Raw genomic sequence first — 21902 nt, forward strand, 5'->3', positions numbered from 1 at the left:
TTGAGGAAATCGCGGATGCGCAAAGAGCCACGCAACTCGAACACATCTCCCTGGCAGCCACGGGTCGGTACATGCTGCAGAAACTCGGCTTCAATTACCATGTCCAACATGGTCAGAAACAGGCCATTCCACCCAACGTCAGCGACACAATGATCGTCGCCCCTATCCCTCGAAACATGCACCCCGAACGTAACGGGGGCCGACGGCAGGCCCATGCCAAGGCACTGCTGCGCTCTTTGGTGGGAAGACGACTACGCGCTTCGTAGACGCGGCAGAGTACACACAAGAACAACGGTTCACGGCGGTAGTCATAGACGTTAATGCCCGACTTACTCACGCGTCCAGTGTCAGCACGGAATACCCAGATACAGCGGAAGAGGTTGCGATTGCGCTTGCGCTTACCGACCCCCTCTGCGAGGTAGTTCTTTGCGACTCACAATCCGCAGTTCGTAACTACGCGTGGGGGCGCATTTCGTCCGAAGTTCTTCATATCCTAAGGAAAGCTGGTCGACAGCACTTCGATAGCACCGCGATCATGTGGTTCCCAGCGCACGTCGCTACCCCCACCGACGAGGGCCCCCATAACTTGAATGAGGTGGCACAGCACTCTGCGCGAGAACTGACCCACCGCGCAGAGTCTGAGACACCCTCTGCGAGTTCGGGCCTCCTGGTGCGAAACACGCGAGAACGCTTAGTAAGCTATAATGATATCACCAAGCACTACAGTTAGGCAGGAGGATATTGCCCCCACCTAACCCAAAACTGAGACGTTGCCAGGCAGTCGTCTGGCGACAACTGCAAACACACACCTTCCCCAGTCCTGTGCGATTGTAGCACATTTTCCCCACGCAATACCCGAGTGCTCTTTGCAAGTTATGTCAGGCAACTAGAGCGACACTCTCACACATGTTGTGGGCGTGTCCTGTTATAGCAGCGAAAATGGCGCGAAAATAGCAGCGGAGGGAGAGAGCGAGAGAGCAGATTTTAATGAAGAGAGGGAGGAGAGGTCGGCCTGGAGAGCGTGTCTCTAGCCTGCTACTCCTCACTGGGGTAAGGGGAAGTGGGAGAAGATTATGGCAGGTGATTATGATATCGTACAATGAGCTACTATTTACACACGTTGTCCAATATGCAGTTGTACACTTTTCACACACTACACGCAGGAGTAGTGTTGTCCACACAAAACGTCATCGCACAAACCCATTTCGCGCACTGCACACTGCACAGGTCCTAGAGACGACCGTCTAAGCCCGTCTCACACATAAAGTTCAAAAGTGATCTTATGGTGCGCTGGGCATGATCAACGCTTCTCCATGCGCCTAAAACCTTGGTTCCGAAAAGGGGGGGGGGGGGGGGGGGGGGAGTCCAAACAGCCAACACTACGCTTCAGTGTCCTTCGCTCGGCCGCATATTGAGGGCACACGCAAAGTATGTGTTCTATTTTCTCGGGAGTGTGACAGACGCTACAATCAGGGTCCCGTTCTCGTCCAATCTAGTGAAGGTATTTGCGAGTGTACGCCACACCAAGCCGTAATCGATGGATTAGTGATTCCTGGCCTCTCCGCATCCGAAGTGGAAGTCGGAATCGCAAACCGGCGTCAAGTCTATAGAGGCGCTCTTGCCGATGGTCGGGGTTGTCCCATTGTCGCTCCACAGACGTTTTGATGGAGTTGTGTAGCAAGGCGTTGATGTCATAACGGCAAAAGGGAAGTTTTATAATCTACTCGTCAGTGTGCGCCATTTTTGCTTCCGCGTCAACCTGCTCATTTCCGGCTATTCCACAGGGGCTGAGAATCCACTGCAGTGCAATGGTATGTCCGGATTGAGACGCCTCATTAAGCAGAGCCATGATGTCGTAGATTAGAGGGCTATATGCGCTTTTGGATTCATATAATTGCTTATGTGTTGCAGGCGCCGGTTTTGAGTCGCAGAGCACTGTCCAGTTAGCGAGGTTGTGTTAGTATATGCAGTGGACTGCTTCTCGAATGCCGGGCAACTCAGCTGCTGTAGACGATGTTGTGCTCCGGAGGCTCTTGCGTCGAAGTGGGCCGCCGCTTCTGCGGCAACTCCACCTTAAGACACAAGACGTGGGCAGTCCAGCGGGCCCGGGAGGCGGCGACGGGGCACGGCCTTGAAGTCCCCTCATGAGAGACCTGAGCCCGGGTCGTTAAAACTTCGCCGGATGTCAATAACAGTTGTTTCTATTCATCCATTGCTGTTACAAGATGCCCAGCGGCTGTCTGCACTGGGGACCTTCCCAAGACATTGTAACTTTGCGCAGGGCAGCTGCGAATGTGAAACTGAGTAATCGGCACCGGTGTCGACGAGAGCAGTGACTGGATGATGTCCATCAACAGAAGCGGTAATATCAGCAGAAACTTGGTGTCAGGTGATATGTCGGAATCGGTTCGTCGCTTGTCAGTTGCTCATCGGTCACAGGTTACGTCGAGGGAGGATATTTGACAGTGTGAGGAACAGCGCGCCTGACCCCCGCAGGTCGCTGCTCCAAGTTTCCCGAGATGGGCTAGAGCCACTGCGGCCGACAGAGTCGAAGGATGGTAGGTACTTGCGGCTAGTGGGACACAAAGTGTTTAGGAGACGATGATTGAGACTGCCGTCGCTGTGGAACCGCACGTTAATGATGTAGTGCAAGATACACTTCGATTTGCTGAGGCCGCTCGCCGTAGCGCCGGCAACGCACGTCCGGGTGAAAGCTGCGGATACCCATCTGGCGGAACGTACAGTCACTGTAAAAGTGACCAGCTTCCCCACAGCGGTAACACAGTGGACGATGTCGGCCGTGCACCAAACATTTGTCTGCCGCATGTTCAGTCATGCAGTTGCAGCGCTTGGAATCCGCGGTGCTGTTTGTCCCGTTGGAGACGAGAAACCGGACTGGAGTGGCAACTGCTGCTGGCGCACGCACCGCTTCGGCATAAGTGATCTAGGGGGGGGGGGGGGAGGGGGGGGGTTTGTGAAAGGTTGCATTGCCTGCTGGATCCCGTCACGAACCACATCTGTAATCTGTAATTGCCGTCACATTCGGTTGGGTCCTACTGCTTGCAACTTTCGGAGTTCTTCCCTCACCACGCACCGTACGAGGTCTGTGTGAGTTGCATTTTCGTTTCCTGTCGCGATGGAGCAGGCGGTGGCTGTGAGACGCTCATATTGGGACGACCGCTGCCGAAGCATCCTCTCCATGGTTGCTGCCTCACGAAGGAACTCCGCTACAGTGGCAGGAGGATTACATACAACGCCGCCAAAAAGTTTCTCTTTGACTCCACGCATCAAGAGTCGCACCTTCTTCTCCTCGGGCATCGAGGGATCCGCTCGCCGAAATAGCCGAGACATTTCTTCGACAAACATAGCAGCGCTCTTGCTTGGCCTCCAGTTTCGTGACGCGAGGGCTTGCTCGGCTTGTTCTTTCCTTGCGCTGCTGTAGGTGTCGCGCAGCTGTCGCCGAAACGCCCGCCAACTTGTCGGAGAAGATTCGTGGTTCACATACTATATGCGTGCTGAATCAACTTCTTTCTCAGGTTTTAGGCGCCAAAACCAGTTCTGGTTAGGAGGCATGCCGTAGTGAAGGGTTCTGGATTAATTTTGACTAATGTCCCTAGATATTGTTTTGCTTTAATTAGCGACAAGCTTCGAAGCACCGCCGACCAATCTCATTGGTCGGCGCTCATTTCGGCGGCCATGTTCTTCCTAACGCTGTTCCCCGCAGTCACTTGCACGCCTACTGCGAGCCAACTTGAGGGCAGGGGAAAGACACATTATGTTTCTGGGCGTGTTATCTTTTGTCTTTCCTTGTGCGACGGAGTTGTTCTGCGGTCGGCGCGACCGCAGCTAGAAACAACGGCATGCGTCGTATTGTGCGACCGCAATAGAACGCGGCACGCGTCGCCGTAAAGACAAAGTACGCGTTCGGCCTCACACAGTGTCAGTACTAGCCGCTTTCGGGGTCGTAATTGGTTGTCTGGCCCCATGCATGAAGCGTATATTTCACTTGTGTGGTGCAGCAGCGGCCCGTTGACGGTCGGATGGATATCTACGCAGATACGCCAGCTTCAGGAGGTTAGGAGAACATGGCGGCCGACGGAGGTAGATGTCGCTTACTGTAACAAGAGCAGGAATCTAGGGACTTTAATTTTGACCACCTGGGGTTCTTTAACATGCACTACAACAGCAAGCACACCAGCGTTTTTGCATTTCGCCTCCATCGAAATGCGGTCGCTGCGGCCGGGATTCTAACCTGCGATATCGTGCTCAGGAGCGCAACGCCTTAGCTGACTGAACGTGCTGAATCCTCGAGTGCAAAGTAGCCGTACCGGATCTTCCTGGTGTCGTCCCAATCGTTGAAGCGTTAACCCATTCCAAGTAAGCCAAACAATCCTCAACGTTCTCGAATGCGTCGCTCTGGAAAGATCGTGATGTGCCTGGCGCACAAGCAATCCGCGGAACAGGAGCAGTCTGGGTCTCTTGCGTCCGGCCTGCCGTAGTGGTGGACATTTTTCTCGATGGACATGCCAGCATATGGAGCTCCGGTGGTAGTCCTTGGAGGCGACGGCTTCTTCGCGCGACTTCGAACGAGAAAGCTGGTGACGTCTGCAGTATCGGGTCTAGTTCGCCTAGGGTGTGGCCTAGGTCTATCCAGCACCTCCACCAGTTTGACGTGAGATGAAAGGCAAGGTAGGTAGGTACAACTTTACTCGACAATAGGTGTCGTTCAAGGGGGAGGTAGTCTGTCAGGTCGTGCCTGCCAGCCACCTCTTCGGCTCTGTCCACGGCCGGGAGCTGATCCTCCAGGCTGGTCCTGGCGAGGATATTATTCCATGCCCGGGATAAGGGAGTGGCCATGAGAGAGTGGGGAGGAAGGGTCCTTCCAGCAGTCCCAGATAATGTGGTTGAGAGTGGCAATCTCTCCACATAGCTTACAGTGGGGGTCGATTAGCTCCGGGTTTATGTATGAGAGGATCTGGGGGCAAGGAAACGAATGCGTTTGTAGGCGACGCCAGGTGATTTCTTGACACTTGGTCAATTTAGGGTGAGGTGATGGTCTCGATCGTCTCGAGATTCTATAGTAGGTGGTGATGTCACTGTAGGAGGTCAAAGGTCCCCTATTCGAGTCCTCCGGGTCAGAGGCCTGGCCCGCAGCTCGGTGGACGAATCCTCGAGCATGTTGGTGGGCTGCCTCGTTCCCCGGGTTCCCCGAATGGGCCGGGACCCATACAAGTTCGATGTGGCAACTGAAAACCTCTGCGTCGTCATCGTCTTCCCCGCTTCCATACTCAGGGGGAAATTGATAACGAGAAGAGAGAAGGGGTGAAGTAGTCGTAGCATTGTAGGAGCTACGATGCCACGAGTGAAGTTGCTGATGGCGGCCTTGGAGTCGCTCAGAATTGTGGTGAAGCCTGCCGCTGCTGCAAGTGCGATGGCGACCTCTTCGGCTTCAATTGCGTTGGGGGCTCTCAGCGAGCATGCTGTGCGTAGACGGGCCTCGCAGTCCCGGTTGTGGGGAAGAGAGACCAGGCTGATAGCGCAGTTGTTATTGGTTGGGTATTTGGCGGCATCTACGTAAGCCGCTTTCCGGGTTAGGACCCTTGAGTTTTGTGAGAGTCTTTGCTCTCGCTTTTCTTCTTCCATCGAGGTGGCCGGCCACATGTTCTTTGGTATTGGCGTGATGAGGAAATTCCTCCTAATTTCTGGCGGAATGGTGGCAGGGTCATTGCGCGTTGTAGAAACCCTTTGCCCAATGCGGTCCATTATCCAACGACCCGTTCTGCTTCCTTGAAGCCGGTATAATTGCGCAGTCCTTTGCGCTTCCTAGGAGTTCCTCCAGGGTGTGGTGTAGGCCCAAACTGAGGAGGTGTTCTGTTGAGGTATTACGGGGAAGTCCCAGGGCGGTACAGGCGGTCTATCAGGCGGTCTAGGCGATCGCGTTCATTTTGTCGGAGTTGTAAGTACGGCAAAGCGTTCGTGAAACGCGGCACGACAAAGGCCTGAATGATCTGGAGTAATTCCTTCTCCTTCATGCCCTACCTGCGTGCGCTTACCCTGTGTATCAAGCGAGCCGTCGGATTTACCGATATTGCAAGGCTGTCTAGTGTGATATTTGTGTAGTGGTTTTTCTGCATGGTGAGGCCAAGTATCCTAGATGTGCTCCACTTGGGGTATTGGCGTGCCATTAACCAGTAAGTCGATAATGGGTAGCGGAGATTTTATTCTCCGTAGGCTCGGGAGGTCGGAGGATCATCAATTCAGACTTGCTTTGTGAACACTTGAGGCCTGCGTCATCCACATGCTGGACGACTTCATCCGCGGGCCCTCTGGAGGGTGTCCGCGATCTGCCGTCGGACCCGGTGGCCGTCCATATCGTGATGTCGTCCGCATAAAGTGTGTGGCGCCGGCCCGAGATTGCGTCCAGCTTGGGGGGTAGTCACCTCATTGCGAAGTTGAAGAGAAATGATGAGAGAACGGCTCCCTGAGGGGTGCCACGGTCGCCGAGTTTGATCAGCTGGGAAGTGAGGGAGCCCACCGATAGCTCAACCGTTCTGTCGGAGAGAAAGGTCGTAATATAATTGTATGTGCGCTCTCCAGGTTGTAGCGTGGCTAGACTTCTGACAATGGATGAGTGCTTCACGTTGTCGAAGGCTTTGTGAAGGTCGAGTCCCAATAGAGCTTTGGTGTTCTCGCCACTGTCTGGTTTGATGAGGTCATGGTGCAGCTGGATGAGGGCATCCTGGGTAGAAATATGTGCACGGAAGCCCAGCATCGTGGAGGGAAGAAGGTTGTGCTCTTCTGCGTAATTTTGTAGGCGACAGAGCACAACGTGCTCCATCAGCTTACCCAGGCACGAGGTAAGGGAGATGCGTCGGAGGTTGTCGAGCTCGAGTTTCTGGCCCAGTTTCGGAATGAAGGAGACCCTGGCGTGCTTCCACTCTGCAGGCATTTGGCCGGATCTCCAGCATTTATTCATGTATTTTGTGAAAGCCCCCACTGATTTCGAGTCGAGGTTGCGGAGCATTTTGTTCGTCACTCCATCTGGACCTGGTGCCGATGTTGTGCGCAGTCTATGGAGTGCCGCGCAAACCTCGGTCTCTGAAAAATCAGCATTGAGTTGGGGGTTAGGGTTTCCCCCGTATTCTGGTAGCGCCGTTCTGGGGTTACTAGCGCCATTTAAATTGGCTTGGGTATTGATATAGATATTGGCCAGTTCGTCAAGCAACTCCCCGTCCGAGCCCGGGTATTGGTGAATGAAGCGTTCAAGGACGTTTTCGGGTCTCGGATTTGGTGCTGTTAGGGTCGAGTAGATGGCGTAATAGATGCCACATTTTTTGGCGCCCATTTGACCATTCAGACTGCTACATGTTTGTTCCCACTGCTGACGTTCAAGCGTGGTGCCACGAGTTTCAATGTCGCGTTCTAACTTCGCGATTCGTCGTCGGAGTTTCTAATTGTGGCGTTGCCGCCCCCACCTTCGCATGAGGCCTTCTCGTGACTCCCACATGTGTAGGAGACGAGAATCTGTGGACGCTAGATTCTCCACACTCATTTCCTGCGTGGCGGTTCTGACGTCGCTCTTTAGGGTCTTAATCCATTCTCCGAGGTCAAGAATTGTGTCGGGGGCTGTTTCCCCCCGATATTGGCGGAAGTGATCCCATTTGGTTATGCGTGCCGCCGTGCGGGTTTGTTTGTTAGGTGAGGTGAACACTGTTGTGACTGGGATGTTATGGTCACTGCCTACCGTTAATCCAATATTTTCCCACTTGGCTACCGTCACATTTCTGCCCAGGGTAAGATCAGGGAATGTGTTCTTACAAACGCTGTTTCCGACCCTTGTCGGAGGTTGCTGTGGATCGTTGAGGATAGTAAACCTTGTATCTTGAATAATTACCCATAGTCTGGTCCCTGTAGGTTCCGCCTTGTGGTAACCCCAATCGGGATGTTTGGAATTGAAATCCGCGCTGACGAGTAGTTGACCGTCTTTGGCCATGCAAAATTCTTTCTTTAATATGGGAGAGAAGTCGGCTGCCCTGTCTCTGGGTGAGCTGTAAATGTTAAAGATGAAGAGAGCCATGTCCCCTCGTTTCTTGGGCAGGATTTCAACGAGAGTGCGCTGAATGCTGGCACATTCAATTTCATGCTGCACAGCTGTCCAGTTTACGATGCACCAAGATGGCCGTGCAGGGGGGTGAAGAGGCTCCCAGCTGGTTAAATTCTTAGCAGCAAGGGAACTTTACGTTGCAATTTGTCTCTTGTAGCGCTATGACACCAGGAAAATGTTTGGGTTGGTTGTTACCCACGTGTTGAATAAGTAGCTTCACATGAGCTTTCTTTTTTTTTGAAGCCTCTGGAAGCCTCTTTATTTTTTGGTGCATTGAAAGAGGGGGATGTGGGGGACATAGCGTTATTGACTTTGTTTCTAGTGTTTGAAAATAGCCTGATAATCGCGCTATCTGGGACTGCAAGGAGGTGATATTGCTCTTAAGGGCATTAAGAAAGGCAAGATAAGTCCACTGGCAGCGAACGGCACCTCTACTGAAGCGGCCACAACAGCCAACGTCGTTCACTTCGTCTTCTACCTACAACCATTCCGAAAACTGGTGCCGGCTCTGATGATATGATAGCGAATGACATGTAAAACACGCGTGGCACTATCGACAAATTTTAGATTATGCGCAAGCACATTGCTGGGATTTCTTCTAGCACTCTTAGTGGATGAAGTGTGACTGCTCTTAGTCCCACCGTGTAATACGCCTGTCAAACGGGCAAATATAGGTTAGACTTCCAGCGAGCTAAATTCACATTTACTGTCACTCGGAGGCTGTCCGATGAAAAAACCTAGTAACACTTGCTGTGGAGGTGCACTTAACAGCGAGTACATTCTGCGACTCAAATGACTGCAATGCAGTGTGTTGCTTGGATGCATTGATGTGTGTTTCTTCACTAATAATAACTGAACCTAGCTTGCACGTCGTTATGGCGTCGGAGCGTCCATCGTCCGCGTCGGGGGAGCCGTGCTATCTGCAAGAGAAACAGCGGTTTTAGCGAAGCTTTATAGGCCTCACAAGTGTCGGCGGTGGTGGTGATGGTGTCACGCAGAAAAAGGGGATGATCGTAGTGATAGCGCAGAAACGGTCCAAGCTCAATGCACATACCAGGGGCAAAATGTAAGAGAGAGATAAAAAGAAACAAGAAAAGAGGGAGAGAAAGAGATATATAAATAGAGAGAAAGAAAGAGAGAGGAAAGATAGAGAGAAAGAAAGAGAGAGAAAGAAAGGAAGAAAATCACCACAGGGGTCACATACACACACCATAAGCTTCGCTTACCCCCATTTTCTCGACAGGGGAAGGGCTAATAGTTTTTCTTCGTACAAATGATCGGCAATGCCATTAGGTGTCTAGAATAACCGTTATTTCGTTTAAACCATTCCTGCCGCTCCCACCATTTCACCTGGACGCAGAATTCTTCACTCCTTGCATTTCCGCTCCACGTACGTTCACCGAACCTACCCGTGCCGTCACCATGTGTGTCTCATTGGTTTCGTCAGCCGTTCATCCCTCGCGAAGCTGCCCCTGAGCATACGGCTTGCCTTGCCCCCTTTTGCATTTAATTAGGCTTGTGCCTCATTGCGCAGTTTCAATTATCCCTCTCCATGCTACCTTCGCCAGTGTCTCCTTTTCATCACAGACGCCATACCTTGAAGCTGCAATGCTCCAACGCGGAAATCAGCAATTTGTAAAAGAATATCTTCTGTACACATTCTTATTTTTGGGGCTATGGTGTAGGTTTTCTTTCTTTTCTCGTTATGGTACTCCGCCTTTCTGAAAATAAATCTGAACTTGTGAGTGCTTGTCTTGTGGCCTGTTTCCTCGTACGTGTTGGGCGCTCCGTCTTCTCTACGCGATCAGTATTTTAAGTTTTCGTGTCGCAGTCGTGCCAGGCATAGTTGCAGTTACTCACCTTTTTGCTTGTGCGATGGCTTGTGCTTAAGCGGGATCGTCGAGCTTGTGTACAGTGAAAATGTCCTGGTGTGCTAAACAAACGAGGACGCTCATTGCTCTTTGGGAAGAGCAACCGCACGACTGGTGCCGCGCTAAACGCAATTTTATTGTCTACGAGGCGATCGCGAGGAAGATCCGCGCGCGCGATGTAACAGATCGACAAAGGAGGTGAAGAAGAAGATTGAAAACTTGGAAAGCAAGTACACGTGAGTGCCTTTTTTTCTTTAACTGCACTTGGAACTCTTTGAGCCTCGCGTACTGCAGAGTGTCTTTTTATCCCTCTTTCATATGGCACAGTACCGTGTTCTTCCAATTAGATGTACAAAAACACCCATACAATATTGACTGTGAGATGCGTCAATTAAAAAAAAACATATCTTGGAATTCTCAGTCAGTATGACAATATGTAGTGCTTTCGCGCTAGCCCTGTTCACGTTTCTTTACAGGCTACTGAACTGAAACAAAGACGACAGGCTGTAGAATACTCCATTAAAAATTCTATTGGGACCTACGTAGATTTTTAAGGTCCCTGCAATAAAATGATTTGTCGCTAAAAACAGAATAAAAATGTGACCTGCACAATGCGTGAGTGTGCACACAGCCTGGTTTTTCTGGAAAAGGCGGTTCAGCACTCCAACGGTGCCTGCACTACTGCGCAACTGTTAACTTCGTAACAATTACTGCGTAACTGTACACTTTCTCAAATCGAAGCTCAAAAGTCATCTAGCTTGCTTTCCTATTGGAAAAACATGCACAGTAGCCTAGCTAGGAGTGCCCTAAGTGCTGTCATTCGAAATGTTTGCATTTCTCCCTTTGAAGCTACATTGCGACTTTTTAAATAGCATGTTTTACTACAGGATTCATCATCATCATCATCAGCCTATATTTTATGTCCACTGCAGGACGAAGGCCTCTCCCTCCGATCTCCAATTACTCCTGTCTTGCGCTAGCGCATTCCAACTTGTGCCTGCAAATATCCTAACTTCATCATCCCATCTGGTTTTCTGCTGACCTCGACTGCGCTTCCCTTCTCTTGGTATCCATTCTGTAACCCTAATGGTCCACCGGTTATCCATCCTACGCATTACATGGCCTGCCCAGCTCCATTTCTTCCGCTTAATGTCAACTAGAATATCGGCTATCTCCGTTTGATCTCTGATCCACACCGCTCTCTTCCTGTCTCTTAACGTTAGTCCTAAGATTTTTCGTTCCATCGCTCTTTGTGCGGTTCTTAACTTGTGCTCGAGATTCTTTGTTAACCTCCAAGTTAGCACGTTAACCTCCAAGTTAAACTCCTAGTTAGCTCCATATGTTAGCACCGGTAGAATGCAATGATTGTACACTTTTCTTTTCAACGACAGTGGTAAGCTCCCAGTCAGGATTTGGTAATGCCTGCCATATGCACTCCAACCCAATTTTATTCTTCTGTAAATTTCTTTCTCGTGATCAGGGTCCCCTGTGAGTAATTGACCTAGATAAACGTACTCCTTTACAGACTCTAGAGGCTGACTGCGATCCTGAATTCTTGTTCCCTTGCCAGGCTATTGAACATTATCTTTGTCTTCTGCATATTCATCTTCAACACAATTCTTACACTTTCTCGATTAAGGCCCTCAATAATTTGTTGTAATTCGTCTCCATTGTTGCTGAATAGGACAATGTCATCTGCGAACCGAAGGTTGCTGAGATATTCGCCGTTGATCCTCACTCCTAAGCCTTCCCAGTCTAAGAGCTTGAATACTTCTTCTAAGCATGCAGTGAATAACATTGGAGAGATTGTGTCTCCTTGCCTGACCCCTTTCTTGATAGGTAGTTTTCTACTTTTCTTGTGGAGAACCAAGGTAGCTGTGGAATCCTTGTAGATGTTTGCTAAGATATTCACATATGCCTCCTGTACTCCTTGATTACGCAATGCCTCTATGACTGCTGGTATCTCTACTGAATCAAATGCCTTTTCATAATCTATGAAAGCCATGTAAAGAGGTTGATTGTACTCCGCAGATATCGCGATTACCTGATTTATGACATGGATATGATCCATCGTAGAATATCCCTTCCTGAAGCCAGCCTGTTCTCTTGGTTGGCTGAAGTCAAGTGTTGCCCTGATTCTATTGGAAATTATTTTGGTGAATATTTTATACAATACTGAAAGCAAGCTAATGCGTCTATAATTCTTCAGTTCTTTAACATCTCCCTTCTTATGGATTAATATAATGTTAGCGTTCTTCCAGCTCTCTGGTACACATGAAGTTGTGAGGCATTGCGTATAAAGGGCCGCAAGCTTTTCAAACATGATATCTCCTCCATCTTTGATTAAATCTACTGTTATTCCATCTTCTCCGGCAGCTTTTACTCTGGTCATGTCTATCAAGGCCCTTCTAATTTCATCGCTAGTTATAGAAAATGCCTCTGTATCCGGTTCATCACTATTTCGAATGAAAGTAGCTTGGCTGTCTTGGGCACTGTACAGGTCAGTATAGAATTCTTCCGCTGCTTTTACTACGTCATCGAAATTGCTGATGATATTACCATGCTCATCTTTCAGTGCATACATCTTGCCTTGTCCTATGTCAAGCTTTCTTCTTACTGATTTAATGCTGCGTCCATATTTTACGGCTTCCTCAATCTTTCCCACGTTATAATTTCGAATATCCCTTACTCTTTTCTTGTTAATTAGTTTTGACAGTTCAGCGAATTCTATCTGATCTGTTGAGTTGGACATTTTCATCTTCTGTCGTTTCTTTATTAGGTCCTTTGATTCTTGGGAGAGCTTACCTACTGGTTGCCGTGGTGCCCTACCTCCCACTTCAATTGCTACTTCTGAGATCAACCTAGTTACGGTTTCATTCATTACCTCTATGTTGTCTGTATCTTCCTTTTCTAAAGCTGCATATTTGTTTGCAAGCACCAGCCTTAATTGGTCTGCTTTTACCCTACTGCCTCTAGGTTGGCCTGTTTCCTCTTGACTAATTTCACTCTCTCTCTCTTCAAATTGAGAGAAATCCTAGACCTTACTAACCTATGGTCACTGCACTTAACCTTACTTAACACTTCTACATCCTGCACTATGCTTGGATCGGCAGAGAGTATGAAATCTATTTTATTCCTTACTACAGGATTCATTAGTACATAATAACATCAGAAACAGCAGGATCTCCTTCTGCATCAGACTTGATATTTTGCTATGCCTGCCTTTAGGTTCCACTAACCAGCAAAAGGAAAGCATACACAAAGCACAAGGACAATTGCTGAACATGAACCCGAAAGATCTCCCCAAGCGCATGCGCCAGCACAACACAGTACTATAACAACCACGAGTTACACACATTGTGGATCAAACTTACTGTCACATTCAAGGTTCTAGATATCAACACCCCCTTTCATTTGATTTCAGCTCATTTGGCGTCGGCAATCCATGGTGCTGCAATTATTTGTGGAACAATTGTTGACACAATTCCTGGCCGGAGCAAAACGAGAACCACCAGCGAATTTTTATACGCCTGTCAGATTAAGAAGCACAATGACATATGCATTGGCGTACCATCACTCGCACTAACTGAAAGGAGTATTCGTATCTAGAACCTTAAATGTGTTAGTATGTTTGAGCGATAATCTATGTAAACTCGTGGTTATAGTGGTGGTGTCGTGCTGTCAGATCAGCTCAGTTAGACCTTGCCTGTTCATGTCTACAATAAAGCTCCGTTGTTAGTATAGCAATCGTCTCGTGTACTCCTTGTTTCTTGTGTATGCGCTTCTTTAGCTGGCTTTCATCTCAGTTGACCATATACCGACTCGTCCAGCACTTAGCCTTGTTAACGTACTTCAGATTTTTCAGGCCATTATTGATGGGGATGCAGACTGCGAGACACAACAGTCCCCGGGCAATGACATCCCCGAATTGTGCCCCTCCCCTGCTCGCTTGGAACAGCTGCTAAGAGCGGCACCAGTGCCTGGGGGGGGGGGGGGGGGAGGCCTTAGAAGGGCAGCATGCGGATGAGCCCCACGTTGAACCATGGCAACGTTAAGTGTCACAAAGAGCACGAGAGGCTGGAGCAAGAAACCTGCAGCAAGTCAATTCCACCATTCTGGCACAAATTCTTGTCGAACAGCAGCTGCATATACAACAGAAAGCAGAAGAAATCGAGACGAGAAGATGCGGGAGCAGCAGCTGCACCAGCAGATGGCCAACAGGAAGGGCAAGCTGCTGTCAGTACTGTTGGAAATGGCACAAAAATAAACTATGAAGGTTGTTGCAAACTCCAGTCTTGTAATGCAAAGCATCATTTGGCTCATATCCTGCAACTTGCAGTTCCTTTCTCTTATTGTTTTCAGTTACTTAAACAAAAGACATTCTTGTCCCAGGTAAAATCGAACCACGGCTCACCAAAATAGCTGCCCCATGCAATATTTGCAAACCCACATTAACAATGCTTCAAATCTTGAACGTCATTCAGGCTCTCGGATTTCAACCTCGTACACTGCTAAAATTATAACGACATTAGCATTGTTAGGATACGTTATATGCTTTTTAACACGAAAGTGTTTTATGCCGGGGTCCACCAAGACTACACTGACGTATTTCCGTCACGGAAATACGTCACAGAACATAATACAAAGAAAGAAACCAGAAGAAAAAGTTCCACAAACATGCAAAATTTGGAAATCGAACCCACGACCTCTCGGTCCGCGACGATAGATCGCCGAGCGTTTAACCCATTGCGCCACAAACGCATTTGCAGAGAGCTACACAGACGCGCCTTATATATCTAACACTCCTCCGTGTACCCGCGCTCTTGCTCGGGGTGGTGCCGCCGCCTACGAGCAGAAAAGAGAAGTACTGCATTATGACACTAACGCGCACCGACAGTGAAACGCTTCGGTGGTCTCAGCACTACGACGCCTCGATGCCAGCATTCGAAGGGACGCTGTCATCAAGAAGCACTACCAACGCCACTTAGGTGGCGTTCACCGTACTCAGCACAGCGGAGCGTGGCCTCCGCAATTAGCTCTGAAAATGTTTCTGAAGTTGATCGCGGAGGCTGCAATTACGACGCGCTGTACGCGCTGATTTGACTCGGTGACGATTCAGTTACGTGTTTTGTCTTGCGCGTTGTATTAGTGTGTCAGTTACGTGCTTCGTCTTTCGCGTTGTGCTAGCGTGTGCAGCGTAGTGCAGCTTCCATATGCACGACGGTTGCTCATGGTCATCGACGTTGGTAGTCGTGATGGAGGAGACGTGCCACCAGGCGTCAGCGTGGGTGCATCAACGCCTAAGGGCGCTTTAGCCACAAAACACCAATAGACATTATATATCAATGTGCAATAAACATTACACTACTTCTGTGAAGACACGTTTCACTTTCGTGTTCTATACCGATTCCTATATAAGAGGGATCAACCACATTTTTGTTTGAGATCTTCGTTTCTATCTCTCTACCAGTTTTCTCGCCAACTTGGATCACTGGATAGTCCATGGTCTAATGGGTAGATGGTCGCGTTGATGCGCTGAGGGAACTGTGTTGGAAACCCGCTGTTAGACTAACGTGACTCACGGAGTATATGCCCCTAGGTGCGGGTCAATTCTCAATTCACCTCTTTTACACCAACTTGGGTCATTGCGTACAAGCTGCCCTTGTCCCAGTGCTGCTCCTCTGTTTTAACCGCCCTTGCCAAAATGGGCGAGTTGAGGTAATCTCCCATGTGACCTCAATCTATGTTGCTCTCTGTGAATTAACCAGCGCTAATGTCACATGGTGGGGGTGGCGTGGAGCAGAGGTAGAATACCCGGCTTGAAATCTGAAGGTCGTAAGTTTGAATTCTACTCCAGTCCACTACATTTTCAGGCATGGAGACACCTGACACCGGCAAGAAAAAATATATATATATATATATATTGCCGAGAGCTAGTAGTTACTAGTTCAGGTGCAGCCAAACTAGGAAGGCCCACTAAGCTTCATCAAAGTCACTCCCTCACCAGAACAGGAATTGGCCTCCCTGGTGCAGTATTCGGCCACTACGTCCCTCATGACTCCGACAATTAACCCATGGCCCTCAGTCCCCAGTGGCTGCGGAGCACCTGACCACGGTGGCGGTCAGACCTGCTACGCCGCAGAGGGTGCTAAGAATCTCTGGGTCCGGACAGGCCGCCAATGGAAACTGAGCCTCGCAACGTTCAACACGCGCACCCTCTCGAGTGAGGCTAGCTTCGCAGGACTATTTGAATTATCAGGCATTGCCTGGGATATTATAAACCTTAGGTTAGAAGAACTGGTGAGGCTTACACAGCGCTGACTAACGGCCACGCCCTCTGCTACAGAGGTCTTCCAGACAAGAGAGAATCCGGGGTAGGATTTCTAGTCTATAACAACGTAGCTGGCAACATTGATGAATGTCCTGGTGTATCACATGGTTAATGTCCTTAAATATAAAGAAAACTTCACTAATATCTTTCCACCGCAGGCCACATTACCATCCAGCACAATATATCATTTTCGACTCCGCAATATCATCCACTGAACCTTATAAATATCTTGGCGTAACATTTTCAAGCAATCTCTCCTGGTTTACCCACGTAGCTAACTCCGCGAATTGCACTTTGGGTTTTCTTCGTAGGAACTTAAGACTCGCTCCGCCATCAGTGAAACTAATAGCTTACCTCACATTTGTTCGCCCTAAGTTAGAATACGCATGCTCTGTTTGGGACCCTCATCAATCTAACCTAATATTCTAGAACCAGTACAAAATCGTGCAGCTCGTTTTATTTACTCTGCGTACTCTTACCATTCCAGCGTTTCCGAGTTTAAGGCTCGTGGTCACCTCACCAACCTTGAATTGCGACGTCGCATATCTAGGCTATGCCTTTACCACAAATTCTATAATGCTATAACGCACAAACCATCCCAGAGCGGTTTATCCTCCCCCGGCGCATTCTACCACGCATCTTCACTCATTTTATGTGAAGACAGCACGCTACCGGAACCATCTGCCTACAACTGCCGTGGACCACTCCGATCCACATCAATTGCGGACAAAACTGGAATCATTCTTTCAGTGCATATAAAACCCATCCCTCATGTAGTACCCCAACTGGGGCCTTTGAGGTATAGTAAATGAAATGAAATGAAATTCTACAGCTCTAATGAGAGGATAGCATTCGTCGTAATAAAGCTGAATAGGAGGTACAAAATGAAGGTAGTACAAGCCTACGCCCCAACCTCTAGTCACGATGATGAAGAAATTGAACAGTTTTATGAAGATGTTGAATTAGCAATGAGAAAGGTGCAAACTCAGTATACTGTAGTAATGGGCGACTTCGATGCAAAAGTGGCGAAAAAGCAGGTTGGTGCGCAAGCAATTGGCAACTACGGCATCTATTCTAGGAATGCAAGAGGAGAGATGTTAGTAGAATTCGCGGGAAGGAATAGGCTCCGAATAATGAATACCTTCTTCAGGAAGCGCAGCAACAGGAAGTGGACCTGGAAAAGCCCTAATGGAGAAACAAGGAATGAAATAGATTTCATACTCTCTGCCGATCCAAGCATAGTGCAGGATGTAGAAGTGATAGGTAAGGTAAAGTGCAGTGACCATAGGTTAGTGAGGTCTAGGATTTCTCTCAATTTGAAGAGAGAAAGAGTGAAATTAGTCAAGAGGAAACAGGCCAACTTAGAGGCGGTAAGGGTAAAAGCAGACCAATTCAGGCTGGTGCTCGCAAACAAATATGCCGCTTTAGAAAAGGAAGATGAAGAAAACAAAGAGGTAATGAATGAAACCGCAACTAGGTTGATCACAGAAGCAGCAATTGAAGTGGGAGGTAAGGCACCAAGGCAATCAGTAGGTAAGCTCTCCCAGGAAACAAAGGCCCTAATAAAGAAACGAAAAAAAACATGAAAATGTCCAACTCATGAGATCAGATAGAATTCGCTGAATTGTCAAAACTGATCAACAAGAAGAAAGTAAGGGATATTCGAAATTATAACGTGGGAAAGATTGAGGAAGCTGTAAATTATGGACGCAGCATTAAATTAGTAAGAACAAAGCTTGACATAGGACAAGGCAAGATGTATGCACTGAAAGATAAGCATGGTAATATCATCAGCAATTTCGATGACATAGTAAAAGCAGCAGAAGAATTCGATACTGACCTGTACAGTAGCCAAAACAGCCAAGCTACTTTCATTCGAAATAGTGATGAACCGGATACAGAGGCATTTTCTATAACTAGCGATGAAATTAGAAGGGCCTTGATAGACATGACCAGAGTAAAAGCTGCCGGAGAAGATGGAATAACTGTAGATTTAATCAAAGATGGAGGATATATTATGCTTGAAAAGCTTGCGGCCCATTATACGCAATGCCTCACAACTTCAAGTGTACCAGAGAGATGGAAGAGCGCCAACATTACACTAATCCATAAGAAGAGAGACGTTAAAGAATTGAAGAATTATAGACCCATTAGCTTGCTTTCAGTATTGTATAAAATATTCACCAAGATAATTTTCAATCGAATCAGGGCAACACTTGACTTCAGCCAAGCAAGAGAACAGGCTGGCTTCAGGAAGGGATATTCTACGATGGATCATATCCATGTCATCAATCAGGTAATCTAGAAATCTGCGGAGTACAATCAATCTCTCTATATGGCTTTCATAGATTATGAAAAGGCATTTGATTCAGTACAGATACCAGCAGTCATCGAGGCATTGCGTAATCAAGGAGTACAGGAGGCATATGTGAATATCTTAGCAAACATCTACAAGGATTCCACAGCTACCTTGGTTGTCCACAAGAAAAGTAGAAAGTTACCTATCAAGACAAGGGTCAGACTAGGAGACGCAATCTCTCCAATACTATTCTCTGCTTGCCTATAGAAGAAGTATTCAAGGTCTTAGACTGGGAAGGTTTAGGGGTGAGGATCAACGGCGAATATCTCAGCAACCTTCAGTTTGCAGATGACATTGTCCTATTCAGCAACAACGGAGACGAATTACAACAAATGATTGAGGACCTTAATCGAGAAAGTGTAAGAATTGGGTTGAAGATGAATATGCAGAAGACAAAGACAATGTTCAATAGCCTGGCAAGGGAACAAAAATTCAGGATCGCCAGTCAGCCTCTAGAGTCTGTAAAGGAGTACGTTTATCTAGGTCAATTACTCACCGGGGACCTTGATCAAGAGAAAGAACTTTACAGAAGAATAAAATAGGGTTGGAGTGCATACGGCACGCATTGCCAAATCCTGACTGGGAGCTTACCACTGTCGTTGAAAAGAAAAGTGTGCAATTATTGCATTCTACCGGTGCTAACATATGTGGCAGAAACTTGGAGGTTAACAAAGAAGCTCGAGAACAAGTTAAGGACCGCTCAAAGAGCGCTGGAACGAAAAATCTTAGGACTAACGTTAAGAGACAGGAAGAGAGCGGTGTGGATCGGAGAACAAACGGGGATAGCCGATATTCTAGTTGACATTAATCAGAAGAAATTGAGCTGGGCAGGCCATGTAATGCATAGGATGGATAACCGGTGGACCATTAGGGTTACAGAATGGATACCAAGAGAAGGGAAGCGCAGTCGAGGTCGGCAGAAAACCAGATGGGATGATGAAGTTTGGAAATTTGCAGGCGCAAGCTGGAATACGCTAGCGCAAGACAGGGGTAATTGGAGATCGCAGGGAGAGGCCTTCGTCCTGCAGTGGACATAAAATATAGGCTGATGATGATGATGAATGTCACATGGGCGCTACCATAGACAATGACAGGTTGTGCCGCTCCAACTTTCCATTTTTTTCACTTTCTAGCTCACAAAAGCCCTGTTTTCGCTACGAATTGCTAGCTTGCTATTACAGAAGCCTAATGTTTCCATCTAGCTCGACGTAGTACTTCTTTAGTGCCCCTTTAAGTAGTTGCAGTGAACTTAAGAACAGAATATTAGCATTATCTCAAATTAGGACTACAGGTCTGCTGTTCCTTGGTTGTTCTGATTATCGGTTAGCCCGTTTTGAACAATATTGCTACGTCGAGACCAAGAGTGGCATCCGTGCGAAGAAGATGATTTGACGTGCAGCGGTAGAATCGGTCTCGCCAGCCATCTTGTTTATGTATCGTTGCTTTACTTGTAAATATTGTAAATACGCCTGTATATTTGACTTTCGCAACGTAACAAATTGGTGGAGGTGTGGCGTACCCACGAGAAGGAACAACGGAGCTCCACAGTGTTCGTCACATCGGACAGGACAACATGATGGACTAAGCAGGACCCGAAATGGCGCGGCCCGCATGAACGCCTACAACCCCAACGGTTGTCCTGGCGCAGCTGATGTGATACTCCTTTCACCAACTTTCGCGAGTCATCTCATGCGTATGTCGGCCAGTCTTGCTGTTTTCTGACGCTCCGGCCTGCATTTGAACTCTTCCAAGTGCCACTGTGGACGTCGTCAAATTAACTTTCTTGGCCACCTCGTCAGTGCCGACCATTACAAGGTTCGCGCTGTCCAGAACATTGCTATTCCGTCTTCCACCGCAAATGTAAGAAGCTTTCTCGGCCTGTGCTTGTATTTCTGTCATTTCATTAAGAATTTCGCCGACTCCACTCACCCATCACCGGCTTATTTAAGAAGGACGTTGGATTCACGTGTGGAAAACCAACAATGGAAAGCCAACAAGCCCAAGTGGAAACCCTACTGCAATTCACGTGGAGCCCTGCTCCAATCAAAGCATTCTCCACCCTCGTAGGCTTGCCAACGGCAACCCCATCGCTGACTCATTATGATTCAGCTGCCACCCCTGAACTTCACACGGATGCCAGTGGCCACGGAATTGGGGCTGTATTCGTTCAATGGCAGCCTCACGCTGAGCGTGTCATTGCATACGCCAGCTGTCACCCGCAGAGTGGAATTTTTCAATTACTGAACGGGAGTGCCTGGCATTAGTTTGGGCAGCAGCTAAATTCCGCCCCTACTTGTACGGCCACAGATTTTTCGTGGTTACCATTCACCATGCATTGTGCTGGGTCTCGTCACTGAAGGACTCCAATGGGCGATTGGGCAGATGGACGCTACGGCTCCCAGAATATTCGTTTGCTGTTTTATACAAGTCAGGCCGCTTGCACAAGGTACAGTGCCTAAAATATATATTCTAGGCACTGTACACAAGGACAACGACTGCCTCTCCCGGCATCCTGTCGACTGCCCTGAAGATGATGCACATGACACCGACTCTTGTGTCCTGGGCATTTATGATCTGCGCGACATCCCCACTGAACAACGGCGTGATGCTTGCTCACGTGTTGTTATCGATCGTCTCAATACTGGACATTCGGAGCCCACAGTGCGCATGCTCGGTACTCCGCGACGACGTTCTCTACCGTCGCGGCTTACGCCCTGAAGGACCAGCATTTTTACTCGTTGTCATGCGCCATCTCCGGACATCTGTTCATGAGCACTTGCGTGACGCACCCAGTGCAGGCCACCTCGACGTTTCTCGTACTTAGACGACGTACGGCGCCGCTTCTTCTCGCCAAGCCTGTACCGCTGTGTGTGCCACTAAGTTGCAGCCTGTGCGCCTTGTCAGCGCTGCAAAAACCTGCTGTGCTTCCCGCTGGACGTCTTCACCCCATCGATGTGCCCTTCGAGCCATTCTTTCACCTCAGTCTCGATCTTATCGGCCCTTTTCTGACGTCAACATCTGGTAATAAGTGGGTCGTTGTCGCGGCTGACTACGGGACCCGGTACGCGATCACGCGAGCTTTGCGCAGAAACTGTCCAACTGAGTGGGCAGATTTTCTATTATATGACGTCATCCTTCATCACGATGCACCCCAGCAGCTCCTCACAGATCGCGGGTGCCCTGCTTGTCCCGAGTTGTTGAAGACCTGGGGCGCTATAGCGTAAAATGATTTCCAAA

General features: G+C 48.5%; 1 protein-coding gene and 1 long non-coding RNA gene across 2 annotated transcripts in view; both read left to right on the forward strand.

Moving 5' to 3' along the window:
- LOC125943880 (uncharacterized) overlaps positions 1 to 11830 on the forward strand; it is a 68106-nt gene extending 56276 nt beyond the window's left edge. The window contains exon 3 of the long non-coding RNA XR_007465960.1: positions 11684 to 11830. This is a non-coding gene — a long non-coding RNA (uncharacterized LOC125943880). The remainder of the gene's footprint in view (positions 1 to 11683) is intronic.
- A 2328-nt stretch (positions 11831 to 14158) lies between these two features.
- Positions 14159 to 21902, forward strand: part of LOC119443912 (rRNA methyltransferase 1, mitochondrial-like) — a 20527-nt gene continuing 12783 nt past the window's right edge. Inside the window, exon 1 of the mRNA XM_037708499.2 lies at positions 14159 to 14215. Within this exon, the coding sequence (XP_037564427.2) occupies positions 14159 to 14215 (57 nt within the window). The remainder of the gene's footprint in view (positions 14216 to 21902) is intronic.

This window comes from Dermacentor silvarum, chromosome 3 (assembly GCF_013339745.2).
Source record: "Dermacentor silvarum isolate Dsil-2018 chromosome 3, BIME_Dsil_1.4, whole genome shotgun sequence".
NCBI lineage: Eukaryota > Metazoa > Arthropoda > Arachnida > Ixodida > Ixodidae > Dermacentor > Dermacentor silvarum.